General features: G+C 69.7%; 2 protein-coding genes across 3 annotated transcripts; both read right to left on the reverse strand.

The window, feature by feature from the left end:
* Nucleotides 1-3,829: 3,829 nt before the first annotated feature.
* Nucleotides 3,830-8,738, reverse strand: LOC134151073 (all-trans-retinol 13,14-reductase-like). Its single transcript, XM_062595360.1, has 11 exons — nucleotides 8,576-8,738; nucleotides 7,802-7,984; nucleotides 7,208-7,437; nucleotides 6,545-6,740; nucleotides 5,946-6,143; nucleotides 5,714-5,839; nucleotides 5,489-5,627; nucleotides 5,294-5,403; nucleotides 4,871-5,037; nucleotides 4,169-4,328; nucleotides 3,830-4,065 (listed from the first exon to the last, which is right to left on the reverse strand). The coding sequence occupies exons 1-11, from the start codon at nucleotides 8,736-8,738 to the stop codon at nucleotides 3,920-3,922; spliced, it is 1,818 nt and encodes a 605-aa protein (XP_062451344.1). The 3' UTR covers nucleotides 3,830-3,919.
* Nucleotides 8,739-10,898: 2,160 nt separating this feature from the next.
* On the reverse strand, nucleotides 10,899-20,174 carry MPP2 (MAGUK p55 scaffold protein 2). Of its 2 annotated transcripts, none has more exons than XM_062595694.1 (12): nucleotides 20,112-20,174; nucleotides 17,577-17,695; nucleotides 15,890-16,042; nucleotides 15,609-15,758; nucleotides 14,397-14,624; nucleotides 13,098-13,229; nucleotides 12,647-12,752; nucleotides 12,486-12,554; nucleotides 12,227-12,388; nucleotides 11,485-11,687; nucleotides 11,259-11,387; nucleotides 10,899-11,122 (listed from the first exon to the last, which is right to left on the reverse strand). In XM_062595694.1, exons 1-12 carry the CDS (start codon nucleotides 20,140-20,142, stop codon nucleotides 10,946-10,948), a joined length of 1,659 nt encoding a protein of 552 aa, XP_062451678.1. In that variant the 5' UTR covers nucleotides 20,143-20,174; the 3' UTR covers nucleotides 10,899-10,945. The 2 variants fall into 2 exon arrangements, with proteins under 2 accessions (XP_062451678.1, XP_062451677.1); XM_062595693.1 differs by having other exon boundaries at nucleotides 17,493-17,695.
* Nucleotides 20,175-20,605: the final 431 nt, after the last annotated feature.

Raw genomic sequence — 20,605 nt, forward strand, 5'->3', positions numbered from 1 at the left:
GGAGGAGCCGCATCCCGGCCGGGCAGGATGGCGGTGCCCCACGGAGGAGCCGCATCCCAGCCGGGCAGGATGGTGGTGCCCCACGGAGGAGCCGCATCCCGGCCGGGCAGGATGGCGGTGCCCCACGGAGGAGCCACGTCCCAGCCGGGCAGGATGGTGGTGCCCCACGGAGGAGCCGCATCCCGGCCGGGCAGGATGGCGGTGCCCCACGGAGGAGCCACGTCCCAGCCGGGCAGGATGGTGGTGCCCCACGGAGGAGCCGCATCCCGGCCGGGCAGGATGGTGGTGCCCCACGGAGGAGCCACGTCCCAGCCGGGCAGGATGGTGGTGCCCCACGGAGGAGCCGCATCCCGGCCGGGCAGGATGGTGGTGCCCGGCGCAGGAGGCCGGGACCCGGCGCAGGACCACGCCGGGGACACGGCAGCCCCGGAGGTGTGTGGGCTGGGAGCAGCAGTGCTCGGAGGAGCCCGTTTGTTTCTCATTAGCGGCTCTTGGCAGGAACTGTGGAAAAAATAGCTTCAAACAGCAGAGCTGGAAGGGAAGAGGCTAGGCCAGAGGGAGGGGGCAGAGGGGCCGCAGTGGGGAAGGGGGCCGCGGGGCCAGACGGGGCGCGGCGAGGGGGTCGGGGTGGCGCTGGCCCGGACGGGCGCAGGGGGAGGGACGGGGACACGGTCACCCGTGCCGGGTCCCTTCACCCTGGCGAACGGGGTCGGGCGCTGGTGTGAAAGCCTCTGAGCGCGCGTGCATGCGTGTGCATGCGTGTGCATGCGTGTGCATTGGCCCTGCACCAGCAGCCCCCAGCTCAGAGCCCCAAACGCTGCCCCTGCGGCTGCTTGGGAGAGAGGAGAGAAGGCAGGAGGGGGAAAAAGAGAGAAGGAAGGAGGAGGGAAGGAAGGAGAGAAACAGGGAGAGGGAAGGAGGGAGGGAAAGAGGGGGGAGAGGGAGACGCAGCCGCAGGATCCTGGGTGGGAGGACGAGGCCGGGGAGGAGGAGGAGGACGAGCAGGGCTCGGGGACGCCCCGTGGCCCTGGCCCTGCCGTGCCCGGCAGCTCCGTCTCGCCCCATCTGCGGCATTGGCAGCTCCGGAAACAAGAAGCAAACGAGGCGGCGGCAGAGCAGCTCGGCGGCACCTTCCGGAGAGCCAGGCAGCGGCTCGGCACCGCCGGCCACCGTGGGCACCGGCCGGGCTGGGCCGGTCGCTTCTCCCGGGGAAACTGAGGCACGCGGAGCGCTGCCGCCCGGCGCTTTGCACGGCACGAGGCTTCGCCCAGCAGCCGCGGTGCCCTGGCCCCGAGGTACCGGCAGCGCCGGGCTGCCCCCCCTCCACCCCTCCGCCGGAGCTTCTCCCGGCCCTGCCGAGAGGTGCCGGCACGGCCGCCGGGCTCCCTCCGGAGAGGCGGCTTGTGCAACGCCGCCGCGAGCGCCTCCGGCCGCCAGTTCGAGCCCGACCCGCCGTGAGACCACAGAGAGCCCCCAGAGCCGGGACGCCCGCCTCGGGCGCCATGGGGGGACACGGTGGCTGTGACGAAGGGTCACCTGGGGACAGCGCGGTGGCCCCACGGCCGCCCCGCCGGCGGGACGGGGCTGGGAACCGTGTGCACAGACGCAGGGATGCTCCAGCTCGCCCATCGCAGCGGGGTGCATGCACCCGTGTGTGTGTGTGTGTGTGTGTGTGCGCACGTGCACACGCGTGTGTGCCCGGGGCCAGCGTCACCCCCAGGCCGGGTTTGGCACAGGTACTCGCCGCGCCGGGACCCACCTGGCTTCGCGGCTATTTCTGCCTCCCGCCTGGATTTAATTCTAGCCTGGCGGCGGCCGGCGTGTAATTAGGAGCCCCAAAGCGGCCCTGCAGCCTCCCCAGGCACCTTGTAATCTTCGGCGGCGGACGAACACGCAGCGCTGCGGCCTCGGGAGGCACCGGCACCGCGGCCTCCGCCCGGGGGCTGCTGCGGCCCCGGGGCGGCGCGGGAGCCCTCGCACACGTGCTGCACGCACGCACTCACGCACACGGTGTGGCGGGCACACTCACACACGCTGCAGGCACACGCGTGCACTGCAAATACGTGCACACTGCACACATGCACTGCGTGCACACACACCCAGTCACTGCATTGCCGCATGTGCCCTGGGCATGTGTGAGCGCACACACACACACGCATGCCTGCATGCTGCTTGCACATACCTTATGCAGGCTGGACACACAAGCACCCTACACACACCTGGCACATTGCAGCACGTGCACAGGCAGGCGTGCACAAAACACACTCACACAGACACATACAGCTTGCAGGCTGCATGCACTCAGTGCGCGCACACACATACACACACATTGCATGCACTCAGCGCAGGCACACACAGAGCTTGCACACTGCATGCACACACACACACTTGCACGCTGCATGCACTCAGCATATATGCACACACACACAGAGCTTGCACGTTGCATGCACACACACACATACACACACACAGCTTGCACACTGCGTGCACTCAGCACACACACACACCCAGCTTGCATGCTGCATGCACTCAGTGTGCGCACACACCCAGCTTGCACACTGCATGCACACGCGCAGCATGAGCCCGGGGGGATGCAGCCATTTGGGGTCCCTGTGCCGGGGCCCCCGGCTGCTCTCCTGCTCCCCAGCTGCGGGCAGGTGGCTGATTTGGTGGGGGGGGGACGAAGGGGCCGTCCCCCACCCCCGGCCACGTCTGGATCCAGCCCCCGGGGAGCAGCCCCAGCCCCGCGGCTTCGGGGCACCCCGCGGTGCTGCACCTGGGGGCACAGGAGGACGGGCCAGGGCGAAGCCTTCGTTAAGTGCTTGACCCAATTAGCCAATTAGGCCGCGTGCACCGCACAGATGGGTGCACACGCGCGTAACACCCCCCCCACCGGCGACCCCGCCAGCGCATCCCTGCCCGTGGCAGCGCGGCCGCCCGGCGAGGGGACCCGGGGGGGGGGGCGAGACCCCCCACCCAGCAGCCTCGCGCCTTCCCCACAGCCGGCTCCCGCACGGGCTCTCCCCTTCCTCCTCCTCCTCCTCCTCCTCCTCTCCCAGCCCTTCTCCTTCCCTCAGGCTCCATCTCCCGGCGCGGAGGTGGCAGGAGCCGGGGGTGCCCCGGGGGTGTCGGCGGGTCCCACTCTGAGCCGGGGCACAAACATCCAAAGGGGACTGGCGGCCGCGGGGCTGGGGCCGGGGCCGGGGATGCGGCCGGGGCTGGAGCCGGGGCTGGGGCCGGGGTTGGAGCCGGGGCCGGGGCTGCCACATCAGCAGGGAGCGAGCGGGGCCGGAACCAGCGCCCGCAGCTGGGAGCCAGATGCTGGGGGGCGGCGCGGGGAGGGCGGCGGAGCCGGGCGAGCCGGGGGTGCCCCCCATCCCGGGGACCCCCGCGGGGAACAGCACGGGGGCACCCAGCCCAGGCAGCCCCTCGGGCCTCCCCAAGCCCCCCCCCCCCCCGCCCCGGCCCAAAATGCAGGAAGGGGGGATGGGGGGATGTGTGGGCAGGGGTGAGGAGAGAGAGGGGGACAGAGGGATGGATGGAGGGATCGACGGATGGACACCCAGTGCCACCCCAGCCCTGGGGACACCTGGGGACACCTCAGCCCTGGGGACATGCAGGGCCACCTCAGCCCTGGTGCACCCGGTGCCACCCTGGCCCTAATGCACCCGGTGCCACCTTGGCCCTGGGGACACCCGGTGCCACCCCAGCGGCCCTGGGGACTCCCGGTGTCTGGGCTTTGCCAGCCCGCGGTGTCACTGCTGGGGACGTGGGGCCGGCGCGGCACCCACATGAGCCTGCATGTCACCACCCGAGGGACATGGTGCCGTTGGGGCTTCCCGGTTTATTGAATTCGGAGCGATTTCTGCTGGAGCCAGGCGGCCGGGGCCGCCGAGCACCCTCGGGCACCGTGCCCGGCTCAAGCCGCTTTGCGGCCCCGGCGCCACTTGATCTTCTTCTTGAGGAGCAGCAGGTCCAGGTAGAGGAGGCGGCCGAGGACGGCGGAGGCGCAGAGCAGCCCGCCGTGCAGGGCGCCCGCCAGCCCGCAGCTGAACACGTCCTGCCCTGGGTGGGTGGGGAGGGGGGGGGGGGCGAGCCGCCGCTGGGGCCACGTGCCACTGCCATGGGGCCACCACCGCCGCCGCCCCCCCCGGCGCCCCCCCGGTACCCGTCAGGTAGAGGTTCCTCACGGGCGTCTCGGCTCGCATGGCGGCCACCACGGCCGGGGCGAAGCGGCCCACGTCGTGCTCGGCCCCGTACATCTCGCCGCGCGGGGCCGCCAGGTAGTGCTGGTTGGTGAGCGGCGAGGCGGCCTCCACGAACTCCACCTGGGCGCCGGGGCGCGTGGGCACGGCGGGGCCCGCGCCGCCCCCGCGCCCGCCCCCCCCCCCCAGCCCTGCTCCAGGGGGTGTGTGTGGGGGGGGGGGGGTCGTGGTGCCTCCCCCCGGCCCCGCAGCACCCGGACCCTGCTGGGCACCTCGTTCTTGCAGTGCACCCCGTCACCACGGTGCACCCCACCCTCTCCCGCCGGGCACCCAGCAGTGCAGGGCACCCGGAGCCCACTCGGGACCCCCTCCCCGCTGGAGACCCAAGCCCCACCGTGCCCTATCCTGCAGGCACCTCGTCCCACCAGAGCACCCCGACCCTGCTGGGCACCGCGGTTGGCACCCCAGCCCCACCGGGGTCCCCATCCCTGCAGGGCACCTTACTGGGCACCCCAAACCCGGTGGCACCCAGATCCATGGGGCACCTCGTCCCAGCAGGGTCCCCCATCCCTGGAGGACACCCCATCTCCACTGGGCACCCCGTCCCCACCGGCCGCCCCCGGCTCGTGCTGCCCGGGGCCCCGCGGCCCGGGCCCCGCCGTCACCTTGTCGCGGAGCTGGGGGAAGCGCTCCAGGGCCCTCTCCAGCAGGCGCTGGGCGATGGCCATCTTGTACTGCTGGTAGCCGGCGCCCCGGTGCTTGGCGCGGGTCCCGGCCCACTCCTCGAACCACTCGTACCGCGCCATGGTCAGGAGGGTCATGCACGAGCGCCCTGCGAGGCCACGCGCCCGCTCCGAGCCCCCGGCCCGGCTTCTCCGGCCGGTGCCGGCGAGGGGCCACCCAGGGCCGTGGGGAACCCCCGGCCCAGCTGGCTGGGTGCCCCAAGGGACCGGTGGCACCTCGAGCCGGTGTCACCCCGGGACGCGCTGGCAGCCCGTAATCCTGCCCGTCGGATTAAGGAGCCTCTGATCCGGCAAAGCCGAGCGGATCAAGGCATCCCATGGCGGGGGGGGGGGTGCCGGCGGTACCTGGGTGCCTCTCCTGGTACGTGGGGTCCTTGGCCGAGGGGAAGGTGATGAACATCATGGCCAGGTTGTCGGGGACGTCCTCGCGGCTCAGGGCGGCGTAACGGCTCATCCTGGCGGGCGCCAAGGAGGTGCAGCGCGGTGCGGACCCCCCCCCCCCACCACCACCACCCCGGCCCCCCGCCGCCGCCCCCTTACATCCTGTCCAGGTCGTTGTGGGGGTAGATCCAGAAGTTGGTGGAGGGCAAGGCCAGCTCGGCCGCGGTGCCCCGCAGCCCCACGAACACCAGGAAGGAGCCCATGCCGTGCCGCACCATGTCCAGGCGGGAGCGGACGCCTGCGGGGAGCCCGGTTGGGAGCCGCCACGGGGACCGCCGGCGCTTCCCCGTCCCCGTGGCCACCGGGACCCCGTGGCCACCTCACCCGGGTGGCTCCGCAGCTCCGGTGGCAGCAGCTGGCCGAAGGTGTTGAAGACGCCGGCGTCGGAGATGACGACGGGCGCGAAGATCTCCACCTCCTCCTCGCTCGGCCCCTTCCGCACGGCCACCCCTGGCGAGGGGGACACGGCCCCTGGTCACCCCACCGCGTCCCAGTGCCCCGGGGGGGGGGGAGGATTGCGGGGTGGGGGGTGGGCGGGAGGCGCTGGGGCGCTGACCCACGGCGGCGCCGGCCGGCGAGACGAGGATGCGGGTGACGGGGGCGCGCACGAGCACGGCGCCGCCGGCGCGGGCGATGACGGGCACGGCGTGGAAGGCGATCTCGCTGGCCCCGCCGCGCGGGTACCAGGCGCCCCGCTGGTAGTGGTGCACCATGAGGACGTTGATGAGGAAGCTGGAGTCCCGCGGCGCCGTGCCTGGGGATGGCCCCCCCACCCCGCTATCACGACATGGCCCTGCCTGTCACGACACAACCCTCCTTTGCCGTGACACGGCCCTGCCCGTCCCGACGCAGCCTTCCCCGCTCACCACGCGGCCCTCCTCTGCTGTGACACGGCCCTCTCTATCGTGACGTGGTCCTCACCTATCGCAATATGGCCTGCCCCTATCGCAACACAGCCCTCCCCTTATCGTGGTGTGGCCCTCCCCTATCATGATATGACCTTCTCCTATCATACCATGGCCTCCCTCATCATGACGTGGCCTTCCTCTGTCATGACACAGCCCTCTCCATCATGACATGGCCCTCTCCATCACGACATGGCCCTCCCCTGTCGCGACAGCCCCAGCACGCGCCCCATGCGCAGGACCCCCACACCGTAGAAGAGGTAGCTGAGCAGAGCCCGGAGGTCGCCGTCGGCCGTCAGCCGGGCCACGGCCTCGCTGTGGCTGGTGGCCGCCATGCGGAAGATGGGCGAGATCCAGTAGATGAGGCCGGTGCGGACGAGGAAGGTCACCAGCCACAGCGGCACCATCTTCAACACCGCCAGCAGGGCCACGCGCCTGGCGGCCAGCTGCACGGGGAGCAGCCCACGTCGCCCACCAGCCACCTCCACGACCTTGGGCCCACCTCCTGTGTCCCCACTGCCAACACTTCCACTCCCTGTGTTCCCACCATCCCCATCGCCACGCCTACCGCCCATGTGGCCACCCTCCCCATCACCCACGTCCCCACCATGTCCATGGCTCATGTCCCCACCCTCCCCATCACCCACATCCCCACCATGTCCATGGCTCATGTCCCCACCCTCCCCATCACCCACGTCCCCACCATGTCCATGGCTCGTGTCCCCACCATCCCCATCACCCATGTCCCCATAGGTGGCAGTGCCACCATCCATGTCCCCAGGCACCCTCTGACCAGCCTGAGCCAGGAGAGAGCCCAGCACCCTGCCCCGGGCACCGGACATGGCACCTCCCACCCCGCAGTCCCCTGGGCAGCAAGGGGACACTGTTCCCTCTGGTCGCCGGGGTCTCCCACCTTGGAGAGCCGCATGAACTCCCGGATGGCCTTCTTCTCGGCAGGGAATTGCTCCTCAAGCGCGGCGGCGAAGGCGGCCTTGCCGGCACGGAGCTGGTACTGCCGGGCGCCCAAGCACACCACGTCGTAGGGGTCGGCCAGGCGCTGCCAGGCCAGCTGCCCGTCCGTGAGCTGGTCCAGCGCCACGCGCAGCATGCTGCCCTCGTGCATCTGCCCCACGTAGTGGATGCCTGCGGGCCCCCAGAGGTGGAGAGGGTGGCACCAGCCGGGGGACGGGGCTGTCCCCTCCCCCAGGGACATGTGGCAGGGAGGCCCCCGGGTGCAGGATGGCTGGAGCCCGTGGGGTGGGTGCCCCAGGGTGCCAGATGGGGGGGAATTAAGTCATTAGGTGCTGTCTGCTCCGGGTCACCTTGAGAGGTGCCGGCGTGGCCTGGCCTCACCCCGCTGCACGCACACCCCCCCGCTGCAAGCACACGCGTCTCGCACCAGCACAGCCACGCTGTGCACACACAGGCACACTCACCACGTGCACGCCAACACATGCACGAGCACACACGCGCGCCGGGGGGCACCGCCGGCCCCGGGGGTCCTCACCCACGTCGAACTCGCTGCCGCGCTCCTCGAAAGTGTGGCAGCAGCCGCCGGCCTGGTCGTGCTGCTCCAGCACCAGCACCCTCTTGCCCGCCTTGGCCAGGGAGCCCGCCGCCGCCAGGCCCCCCATGCCGCTGCCGATCACCACCGCGTCCAGCTCCCGCGGCACCCGGCTCGCGCTGAACCCTGCAAGGCGCACGCGCACCGCTGGGCCCCTCGGCAGCGCCGGCGCGGGCGGGCCGGCGGACGGACGGATGGATGGAAGGAGGGATGGGCGAATGGTGGGAGCAATGGGGAGCTGGATGGATAGGTAGGTGGAGGGAGGGATGGGTGGATGGACAGATGGACAGATGGATGCAAGGGAGGATGGAGGGACGGACAGACAGATGGACAGAGGGAGGGATGCACAGAGCTGGAGCAAGAGCGGGAAGGATGGCAGGATGGACAGACAGACAGGGAGGAAGGGATGGGTGGAGAGATGGACAGATGGAAGGTTGACAGGAGAAAGGATGCACAGACGGAAGGACGGAAGGATGGACAGAGAGAGAGAGAGAGAGAGCCCCTGTGCAGGGGACCGGCGGATGGAGGGAAGGGAAGCGCACACCCACACGGACGGACAGACGGTCGGTGCAGACCCAGGCAGATCCACAAAGAGTCACCTCGGATGGACAGACGCGGGCACACGGGACTGTACGGAGGAGGAGCGCGTGCCCCCGAGGGACAGCCAGCACGCACGCCCAACAGACGGACAGACAGGTGGCCGCCCTGCGCACTCACCCTGCTTCAGCACCTTGTCCCTGGCCCGCTGCTCCGTCACCAGCGGCCCCGGGGCCCCCGGGGGCGGCTCGGCGAAGGGGTTGCGCCCGGGGGCCACCAGCCGGCGGGCCACCAGCCCCAGGGCCAGCGCACCCAGCGCCGCCAGCAGCAGCACGGCCCACATGCTGCCCGGGAGCTTGTGGGCGTGGGAACTTATAGGTGCGGGGGCTTACGGGCACGAGAGCTAATAGGTGCAGGAGCTTATGGGTGCAGGAACTTATATGTGCGGGAGCTTATGGGCGCGGGAGCTAATAGGTGCAGGAGCTTACAGGCACAAGAGCTTACAGGTGCGGGACCTTATAGGTGCAGGAGCTTATGGGCACGGGAGCTTACTGGCATGGAAGCTTATAGGTGCAGGAGCTTATGGGCGCAGAAGCTTATGGGCACGGGAGCTTACGGGCATGGGAGCTTACAGGTGCGGGACCTTATAGGTGCAGGATGGGAGGGAGCTTATAGGTGCAGGAACTTATATGTGCGGGAGCTTATGGGGGTGGGAACTTACTTATAGGTGTGGAAGCTAATGAGCACAGGAACTTATAGGTGCAGGAGCTTACGGGCATGGGAACTTACGGGTGCGGGCGGCTCTGGGTGCAGGCGGCTCTGGGTGCGGGGTGCGCTGGGAGCAGGGCAGAGCAGGCAGCGGAGGCGGGCACGGCTCCCCGCCGACCTTAGCTCCTCGCTGGCGGCGCAGGGGCGCGGCGGGACACGCGGGACCCGCGGGACACGCGGGACGAGGCGCGGGCGGGGCCGGCGCGCTCGCAGGCGGGGCCGTGCCCGCCCCGCGCGGAGCCGCGCCGCACACGCGGGTGCGTGCGCCGGCGGCCGCTGCGCCCGTGCACGCACCCCCGCACCCCCCCCGTGCGCACACCCCTGTGCAGGCACACGGCTGCACATGCACACACATATACACACGCATGCACACCCCTGCACGCACGCACACACGCGCGCGCACACACACGCACACACAGTGTCAGCTCTGGTGGCTGCAGCTCTGCTGACCTCTCCCGGCAGCGTCATGTAAGGGCCCGTGGGTACGTGCAACACACACACACACACACACACACACACACACGCTCAATACCCCCCCCCCAGACACAACCCAATACACACACGGAACACCCCAGCACGCGCACACCCCAACAGACACCTACAACCCCAAGCACACACTAACACCCGCACCCCCGACACGCACACTGGGATGTGCACGCACAAACACCCCAACACACCCCCCAGCAGCCCCAAACTGCACACCCCAACCCCCAAGCACCCCCGCCTGGGTGCTGCACCCCCGGATGGGCTGACCCCCCCCCCCATCACCCTTGCCACCAGCCAGGGGCGGCCGCAAGGACGCTAAATCACTGCTTTTCTCTCCTTTAGCTTTAATAAAAGTAACAGCAAAGTACCAAAAGGGGGGAGCAGCCCCGGGGGGGGGGGGGGCAGGGCACGCTGGGCTGCAGGGCACATGCAGCCACCTGCGGGCAGCCAGGGCACGCGGGCGGGAGAGCGGGGTGCACATGTGTGCGCGCACACGCGTGTGCCCCGGAGGGGGCCCGGCGGGGTGCTGTCGCCCGTCCTTCGGGGCTGCCCCCCCTGCACCCACTCGCCTCACCCTAGAGCAACCCGGGCAGGAGCGGGAAGCCACGGCCCCCTCCTCAGGGCTGGAGTGGGGGGGTTAATTACAAGGTTAATTACAGGGTTAATTACAGGGTTAATTACAAGGCTAATTAATTACAAGGTTAAACCCAGGGCGGGCAGGGGGTTATTGCTACCTAGGAAGGGGCAATCGGGTGACCGGGGTGGGGGCAGAGATGGGTCCCCACCCTGGCATGGGTGGCCATGGGGTCCTGAGGCAGGAGGCAGATGTAGGGGGGGGGTCCCAACCCACGCTCCCCCGTGGGGAAACTGAGGCACGCAGCTGTGAGCTGCCGGGGCCAGGAGCCCCCCAAGCCCCTGGCCTCCCTGTGCTCCCAAACCTGCGGCACCGGGGGGGGGGGGGGGCACAGGCCATGGGGATAAAAGTGGGGGGGGAATTTGGGGACAGTTTTGGCAGTGAATCAGCTGTACGGGCACTGGGGTGGGGGGAGGACAGAGCCCTGCACCACTAAGGACACAGTGCAGGGGAGGGGGGGGTCCCTCCCATGGAACCCCCCTTCCCGAATCAGGGTGGGAGCAAGGAGAGACCCCCCCCACTGCCACCCCCCAGCTCCCAGCACGGCCGGGGCAGCGGCGCTGAGCACGGCGAGCTCGTCGCAGCAGTGGGCTCCGCCGGCGGGGGGTGTGGGGGGTGCGGAGGGGCTCGGTGCGCGTTCCGCCCCCCCCCCCCGAAGGGGGCTAGTAGACCCAGGCGACGGGCACCCACTGGGGCTCGGCGCGCAGGCGCTCCATGGCGTCGCGCAGGCGCCCGAACGTCTGCTCCAGGTCGGCGTTGGTGAGGCTGAGGTCGAAGTAGTGGCCGTAGCCGCGCTGGATGCGGCCGCTCTCCTCCACCGTGCGCCGCGCGTCCGCCTCCTGCCCGGCGGCCCGAGCCCTCAGCGTCCCGCCTCGGCGGCCGGCCGTCTGTCCGGCCGTCTGGCCGTCCATCCGGCCGTGCACCCCCCAACCCCCCCGGGGCCGCGCTGCCCCGGTGCCCTGCGCCGCGGCTCACCGTGAGCTGCTTGGTGGCCGCGCCGGTGCGCAGCGCCGCCCGGTTCATGGCGCGCAGCGTCTCGCAGTCGGGGGCTTCGATGAACACCACGTAGGGCACGAATTCGGCGGTCCTCAGCGCCTTTACCGCCTGCGGCACGGCGCCAGGCGCCTGAGCCCCGGCCGGGGGGGCCCCCCCGCCGCCGCCGCCGCCGGCGCCGGCGCCGCCGCCGCGGCGCGCCGCTCACCTGCGGGTTCACGTCGAGGACGCACACCTTGCCCGCCTGCAGCACAGCGCGGATGGAGTCCAGGCTGGTGCCGTAGAGGTTGCCCTCGTACTCGCCGTGCTCCAGGTAGCGGCCGGCCCGGATGCCCGCCTCCATCTCGCCCCGCGCCACGAAGCGGTACCCGCGCCCGTCGCGCTCGCTGGCCTTGGGCTTGCGCGACGTGTCTGCGGGGCCGGGGCACGGCGCTGGCGACCAGCGCGCACGCGCGCACGCGCACACATGCATGTGCACATGCACCTGCACACACACATGCATGCACCTGCACACACACACGCATGCACGTGCACACACGCACGTACACCTGCACACACGCACATGTACCTGAACACATGCACGTGCACCTGCACACACACACACACATGCATGTGCACACACGCATGTGCACCTGCACACACACACACATGCACACACACATGCGCCTGCACACACGCACATGCATGTGCGCACACACACATGCAAATGCACATGTGCACAGGCATGTGCACACACGCATGTGCACACACACACGTGCACCTGCACACACGCACGTGCACATGCACACATGCATGTGCACACACGCACATACGCACATGCACATACGCACGTGCACATATGCACATGCACACACATGCATGTGCACACAGGCACATGCACACACGCACATGCACATGCACACATGCCCGTGCACCTGCACACACACACACACGCAGGCACGCACACTCACGGGGCACCGTGGTGCCGTAGCGCGCCTGGTCCGAGAGCAGCAGCTTGTTCTTGAGGCTGCGGCGCCCCACGCCCTGCGCGCCCAGCAGCACCAGCGTCTTGCGCCCGAAGGGCGGCACCCGCGCCACCTCCTCGTAGATGAGCAGCTCGTGGCGGTCGAACTCTGCGCCGGGCCGCAGGGCGGGGGGGGGGAGAAAAATGCAAAAATTAAAAAAATAAAATAAAGAAACCACCCCCACACCCCCGCCCCGGAGCCTCACCGGCGTTCTTCGTCGTCACGTACATCATCCTCTTCTTCCTCTTGCCGCCGAGGCTGCCGCAGAGGGCGCCTGCGAGGGTGGGGGCGGCTGAGCGGCGGCGCGGGGGGTGCGCGGCCCCCCGCGGCGGGCCGGGGCCGGGGCCGGGCTGGGGGGGTCCGTACCGGCCGGGGGGGGCACCTCCAGGTCCCGCTTGACGAAGGCTTTTCGCTTCTCCTCCAGGAGCTGGCTGGGGACGAGCCCCGCGCTGCCCCCGTCCACGTGGCGCGCCTGGCGGGGGGGGGCGACGGGGGGGACACTGAGTGGCACGTGGCGAGGCGGCCCCCGAGGGACATCCCCCCCCAACACAGTGGCACGTCTAGGGGACACCAAGCGGCACGGAGAGACCATGTCCCCCAAGGGACCTCCGGCATGTGGCACGTCTAGGGGACACGGTGTGGCACGGGGGGGGGGGTCTGTCCCCTAAGGGACCCCTTGCAGGTGGCACGTCTAGGGGACACAGTGTGGCACAGGGGGACCCCTGTGCCCCCTTCCAGGCCGGGGGGAGGGGCAAAGGGAGAGGCCCCCCCCCGGGTGCCCCCCCCCGCCGGGTGCCCCCCTCGGGTCCCCTCTCACCTGCCACCAGTTGGGGTCGTCCTGGTTGACGACGTGGAGCAGGTCGCCGGCGGCGAAGCGCAGCCCGGCCTCCTTGCAGGGGATGAGGCTGTCGGCGCCGGGGTCGTAGTCGAAGTGGCATCGCACGAAGACCTGGGGGCGCCGGGGCTGAGCGGCGCCGGGGGGGGGGGGGGCGCCGGACGCCCCCCGTCCGTGGGTCCGTCCTCCCCCCCCCCCCCCTCCCCGGGCTCTGGGGCGCCGCGCTCCGGGGCGGCTCTGCCTTACCCAGGCAGGACCCCGCCGTGCCTCAGTTTCCCCAGCGACAGCCCGGTGGCCTCGGAGCAGCGGCAGCTCTGCGAGGGGCGCAGGGGGCCGGGCACGCACGCGTGCGCCCACACGCCCACGTGCTTGCACACACGCACATGCACGCGCACGCTCCCTGCAAGCAGGTGCTTCCCGGCTCCTTGCCCGCGTGCAAGCACAAATCCACATGCACCTGCACGTGCCTTGCGTGCACACGCTTGCATGCTCCCTGCACACACGCATACACACACACTTGCGCTTCACACACACACACACACACACGCTCACATGCGCCTTGCACACATGCACACACACAGCCGGCGCCACCACTCAGCACGGCCACACGCACACACGAACCTCACTGCACACCTTGCTGCTGGCACGTGCAAACACGCAGTGTGCGTGCACACGCAACCCCCCCCCACGTGCACACACACACACACGCACGCCTCCCCCCCCAGCACCTCCACGTGCACCAGCCCCAGCCAGCCCCGGTGCAACCATCAGCACCCGCAGCCGCCCCCACCTCCGCCCCGCACCTGCCTTGCACACTCGTGCGCCGCAGCTAGGCACACGCAGGCAGCACCGGTGGCTGCGCACCGTGCAGCACCCACGCACCGCATGGCACCCACGCACGGGCACACGCACCGCACGGCGCCCACGCACCACACAGCACCCACGCATGGGCGCATGCACCGCACAGCGCCCATGCACCGTGCAGCACCCACGTACCGCACAGCACCCACGCACCGCACAGCACCCATGCACGGGCGCATGCACCGCACTGCGCCCATGCACCACACGGCGCCCACGCACCGCGCAGCACCCACGCACGGACGCACACACCACACGGGCACACGCACGCACCCACCACCGCGCACGCGGGTGCCGGCACCCGCTGCTCCGCGGCGCCCGCCTGCCGCGCGGACGAGCCCGACGCCAGGCAGTGCGGGGCCAGCAGGGGCCCGGCGTCCCCGCGGCGCTGGGCTCCGGCGTGGGCAGGGCGCCGGGCGCTACCTGCCGCGGCGGGTGAGGCTCCTGGTAGCTGGGCAGGATCTTGAGGACGACGCTGCCGCTGGCGTCGCGCAGCAGCTCCTGCAGCGCCCGCGGGTCGCTGCCCACCTCGCGCCCGTCCACCTCGCGGATGACGTCGCCCACGTGCAGCAGGCCCTGCTGGTCCACCGCGCCGCCGTGCAGGATGCGGGCGACCACCAGCTCGCCCCGCTCCACCCGGAACGTCACGCCCTGCGCCCGCGCCGGGGGCGGCGCGGCGACGGGGTCAGCGCCGGGCCCCCCGCCCGCACGGGCCGCAGCACCCAGCTGCGCCCCAGCACCCAGCTGCGCCCCCAGCACCCAGCTGTGCCCCCCAGCCCCAGCAATGACTCCTGCACCCAGCTGCGCCCCCAGCACCCAGCTGCGCCCCCCAGCCCCAGCAATGACTCCTGCACCCAGCTGCGCCCCCAGCACCCAGCTGCGCCCCCAGCCCCAGCAATGACTCCTGCACCCAGCTGCGCCCCCAGCACCCAGCTGCGCCCCCAGCACCCAGCAATGACTCCTGCACCCAGCTGTGCCCCAGCACCCAGCTGCGCCCCCAGCACCCAGCTGTGCCCCCAGCCCCAGCAATGACTCCTGCACCCAGCTGTGCCCCAGCACCCAGCTGTGCCCCCCAGCACCCAGCTGTGCCCCCAGCACCCAGCAATGACTCCTGCACCCAGCTGTGCCCCAGCACCCAGCTGTGCCCCAGCACCCAGCAATGACTCCTGCACCCAGCTGCACCCCCAGCACCCAGCTGTGCCCCCCAGCACCCAGCAATGACTCCTGCACCCAGCTGCACCCCCAGCACCCAGCTGCGCCCCCAGCCCCAGCAATGACTCCTGCACCCAGCTGCACCCCCAGCACCCAGCTGTGCCCCAGCACCCAGCAATGACTCCTGCACCCAGCTGCACCCCCAGCACCCAGCTGTGCCCCCAGCCCCAGCAATGACTCCTGCACCCAGCTGTGCCCCCAGCACCCAGCAATGCCCCCAGCAATGGTTCCTGCACCCAGCAATACCCCCCTGCACCCAGCACTGTCCCCTGCACCCAGCACTGTCCCCAGCAGTGCCCCCGCACCCAGCTGTGCCCCCAGCACCCAACGATGGCTCCAGCACCCATCAGCACCGTGCACCCAGCCTCCGGCACGGCCCGCAGCGCCCAGCACCGCGCCACGCTGCCCCAGCACCCCGCTCACCAGGTGCTCCCCGGCCGTCTTGCGGATGCCGACCATTCGCACGGCGTCGGGGGGCACCGGCTGGTTGCTGAAGGCCGGATCCAGGCCGGGGCTGGGTGGGGGCGTCTCGTAGCTCTTGGAGGCCACCGAGTCGTGGGTCTCCAGCAGCGACTGCAACCCGGCGGCACGCTCGTTGCACCCGCCGCGGCGCGCGCCGGGGCACGCGCGCGTGCACGCACCCCCCTCCCCGGCCCCCCAGCCGCTCCCGCCCCCCCCCCCCCCCTCCCGGCCCCCCAGCCCACCTGGAAGTGGGGCTCGCGCAGGATGCGGGCCAGCTCGGCCGCGGCGCTGTCCCGCCGCGCCAGGCGCCCGATGTCCCGCAGGATCTCCTGCACCAGCTCCACGTTGTTGTCCCGCACCGCCTCCAGCTTCGTCTCCTCCAGCCGCTCGTGCGCCTGCCGCGGCCGGGGGGGCGTCAGGGACCCCGCGCGGCCGCTCGCGCCCCGGCCGCTGCCCCCCGCCTCCCCGCCCCACACCGCCGGCGGCCAGCCCAGCCTGCCCTGGGGGAGTCCCAGCCCAGCCCAGTCTGCAGTAGGCGAGTTCCCAGTGCATTGGGAGAGTCCCCAGTGCAGCCCAGTCCAGCTCAGCGTGCAATGGGGGAGTGCCCAGCAGAGCGCAGTCCAACCCAGTTTGCAGTGGAGGAGTGCCCAGTAGAGCCCAGTCCAGCTCAGCATGCAATGGGAGAGCCTCTAGAGCAATCCACCATGCATATACTGGGAGACTTCCCCAGTCCAGCCCAGTCTAGCCCAGTCCAGCCCAGCATACAACTGGGGGATGCCCTGTATAGCCCAGCCCAACCCAGAACGGCCCAGGTCAGGCCCTACTCTAACCCAGCACAGACTGGGGGATTTCTCAGTCCTCCCAGTACAACCCAGTATGGCTTAGCCAGACCAGCTGTCTGCATCCCAGTGCTGAACTGGGAGCAGTTGTGGGGATTGCTGGAATCGCTCCTCTCCCCGCTACCTCCAGGTGGACTGAGTGCCCCAGTACATCCCAGCATTGAACTGGGCCACACAGGAGCGGCAACTGGGAGAGGCAGGGGTTTGTAGTGGGGCACCACCAGGCCAGGGGCTGCACGGCACCCTGGGCACGAGTGCACGCACACACACGGTGCACATGCACAGCACCCTGCGTGTGCACGCATGCAAACTCACCCTCTTGATCGTGAACGCCCTCAAACGTGCCCCGGTGCTTGTGCAGGCATGAATGCACACACCCTTGCACACACACACACGTGGAAATGCTGTCTTGCACGGACCCATGCACATGCACACCATCGCACGAGCGTGTGCACACACAAGCATACACACACACACTGGCAAAAGTGCAGGATAGGAAGCTGACGGTGCACCGTGAGCACAGCCCGTGGGTGACACACACGCAAGCCCAGGCATCGCACAACCGGCATCGCACAACCAGCATCACACAACCGGCCCCGCGCTGCCTCTCGCCACCCCAACACCGCCTGTGCCCCGACCAGCACCGCGTGCCCAACGCCGCCCGCGGCCCGGCACGGCCCTCCCTTGCCCCAACACCACAGCCTCACACACACGTGCGTGCCCTCCTTGCATGCACACTGCCACACTCAGGTGCATCTTCCCACATGCAATACAGGCATGTGTGGGCACGTGCACATGTACACCTTTGCACAGACCTGCACACACATACACACATTTATGATGCACCTGTGCGCACGTACATATTTGCGCATACACATTTGCACACATATACATGTACGCTCGCATGCACACACATGCTTGCACACTCACAGATGCACAGCTGTACCCATATGCACGCATGTAGGCATGTAGCTGCAAGCATGCACACACACCTCAGTGCACACACACCCTGGCACGCATACTCCCTGTGCACGCGCACACTCGTGTGCAACGCCCGCGGGGCCGGCCCCGGTGCCCCACGCCACTGTACCTTCGCCAAGGACCTTACTATTGGGCTCTCCATGATGCCGCGGAGGAAGATGAGGTCCAGGTCTGCAGCCACCGGCGAGTTGGGGAGGGCGATGAGGTTGTCCAGCACCTGCTGCATGGCTGGGGGGGGGACACAGGGGGGACACGGGGGCGCAGGGCCATGGAGCACGGGGTGCAGAGCAGGAGAGAGCAGCCACAGGGGTGAAAGTCAGAAGCAGCTGGCGGGGTCGGGGGGCACGGGATGGCAACGGGGTGCCCCCGGCCCCCCGCCCACCCTGCCAGGATGGGCCCCCCCGCTCGGCCCTCCCTCTCCCAGGCACCCCAGGTGATGGGGACACCCCCTGGTTACTTCCCACTCACCTCCCCAGGACATGCAGCAACCCAGGCGGTGCAATTAAGTTACAGGGTGGGGGGGGATGCAATTCAGCTGGGGGGGAGCTGCAATACATCCGGGGGGCGGGGGGCATGCAACTGAGTGTGGGGGGGGAGGGGGTGCAATTCAACAGGGTGGGGAGGGAAGTTGCAATATAGCCAGGGGCTGCAATTCAGCCAAGGGAGAGCTTGCAACACGGCCAGCTGGTTGCAATGCAGCCGGGCTGTGCAGCGTAGCCGGGGGGGGGGGTTGCAATGCAGCCTGGAGAGGGGGGTGCAATGCAGAGAGCCCCCCACCCTATTTCAGGGGGGAGGGGTGTCTCAGCATGCCCCCACGGGCGTCACCCTTCCTGCATCTCCCTGCCCACAGCAGCCCACGCGAGGGGGCACCTTGCACCCCCCCACACCTCCACCCCAGCCCCGGCGCGGCCCGGATTTGCCCCGTGCCCCCCCCCCCGCACCCCCTCCCCGCGGCCCTGCCTACCTGCGGGGCCCGGGGGGGCGGCGGGGGCACGGGCAGGCGGCGCGGGCCCACCGCCAGTGTGGTGGCTCACACCTGCACCCGCACCCGCGCCCGCACCCGCGCCCGCGCCGCCCGCGCGTACCCGGGGCCTGCTGGCGCGCCCGGGCCCGCGCGGCCGAGCGCCTGCCCGGTGTGCACCCGCCCGCGCGTGCCGCCTGCACCCTTGCACACGCACGCTCGCCGGCACCGCGTGCGAAAGCCCTGCACGCGCAGCAGCGCCTGTGCAACCGCCCACGAACCACTGCCGCACCTGTCCGCGCTCCTGCCTGCGGGCACGCCCGCGTGAATAGCTATCGCACGAGCATGCAGCAGTGCATGCACACACCCATGCATGGCACACGTGCAACACACACCCGTGTGGCTGTGCTCACAAGCGTGCAAGCCCCTGTGGATGCTCACGTACAAACGTGCTCACCGGGAAATGCACGCATCCCTCTGCATGCTCACACACTTGCGCAAGCCCACTTGTAGGAGCTTGCACACGTAAACACATCAGCACAGACACCAGCCTGTGCATGCTCACACACACATGCACACCAATGTGAACACCCACATGTACACATGCTGATGTGCACACGTACCCCTAGAGGCTCACACACTCACAAACACCCATGAAAACCGCTGTGCTCATGGACTTGCACAAATAAGCATGTTGTCATGCACACGCACCTGTGCGTGCATGCACACCCCAGACACATATACTTGTGCATCCTCACACGTGTACACACCCATGTGAACCTCCATTTGCACACATGCTGACACACACATGCACTTCTGCACATTCAGACGTGTCCATACCCATGTGCACACACGCCCGTGCATGCGCTCTGTGTGCACACCCATGCACACGCCTTGTGCATGCTCTCTGCTGTGTGCACACCCGTACGCATACACACCTGTGCATGCTCTCACATGCATGCATCCCCATGCACACACACTCTATGGATGCTTTCACACCTTTGCACACTCATGCACACACGCACACACACAGACACGCTGTGCACGTTCTCGCATGCATGCACACGCAGACACGCATCCCCCCCCCGCCTCGTGCATGCTCACCCGTGGGAGCCCCCCCGGGCACGCGCTCCGTGCAGACTCCCGCGGCGGGGGGACGCGGCGGGGGCGCGGTCCCTTTAAGAGGGCGGGCGGGGGGCGCGCGGCTGGCGCGCGGCCGCGCCGTTGCCATGGCAGCGGGAGGGCCCCAGGCAGCGCCGCCGCGCGGGGGGCGCGCGCGCTTAAAGGGGCCGCGCGCCCTTGCACGCGCAGCGCCGCACACGCCCGCGGGGGCTCGCGCCCCGCACCGGTGCACGGGGCGCGCAGCCCCCCGCGCGCCGCAGGGCCCGGCAGCCCCCCGCAGCGTGCGCACGGGCGTGCACAGCACCGCGCCATGCTTGCACACGCGTGCAAGCACTTGCACACACACACACGCACACTCTGCACCTCCTGCTACGCCAGCCCCCCCCCCGCCCCTTCAGCCACAGGGCTCCCTGCGCACGACTCCCCGCGTGGGTATAGCCGGGTGAAAAGCCATCGTGAGGCGTGCAAGTGCCTGAGCAGCCTGCTCACACGCACCGGGCCCCGTGTGCACACTCATGTGCCCCCCCTGCCCCCCCCCCATCGCCTCGGCACATGCCTTACCCCCCTCGGAGCTGGAGGCGGCCGCGGGCATCTCTGCGGCGAGCGGCGCAGCGGGCCCTGCTGCTGGCCAGGCCCCCGCGGGCCCCTCGCGCCTGGCACTGCCAGGGACGGGACGCGCAGGCGTGCAGCGGCCAGGCCCACGCGTGCAGCCTGCACACGCCTCCCCCCCACCCCCGCACATGCAGGGTGCCTGCTAGCACACGTGAATGCACCCATGCACACTTGTGCATACACCTACATGCATGCATGCACAAATGCATCCTCACACACGTGCATGCACCCACACGTATGCTTGCGTCTACACATGCCTAAATGCACCCACACACGTGCATGCATGCACACACACATGTGCCTACATGCACATGCATGCACAAACGGGCCCATGCGTGTGCATGCATGTACACGCACAGGCATGCACAAATGACCACCCCCCAGCTGTATATGCACCTTTGCACACATATGCACACACAAATGCACCCTCACACATGCCCACA

This window comes from Rhea pennata, chromosome 26, assembly GCF_028389875.1.
Source record: "Rhea pennata isolate bPtePen1 chromosome 26, bPtePen1.pri, whole genome shotgun sequence".
Classification (NCBI taxonomy): domain Eukaryota; kingdom Metazoa; phylum Chordata; class Aves; order Rheiformes; family Rheidae; genus Rhea; species Rhea pennata.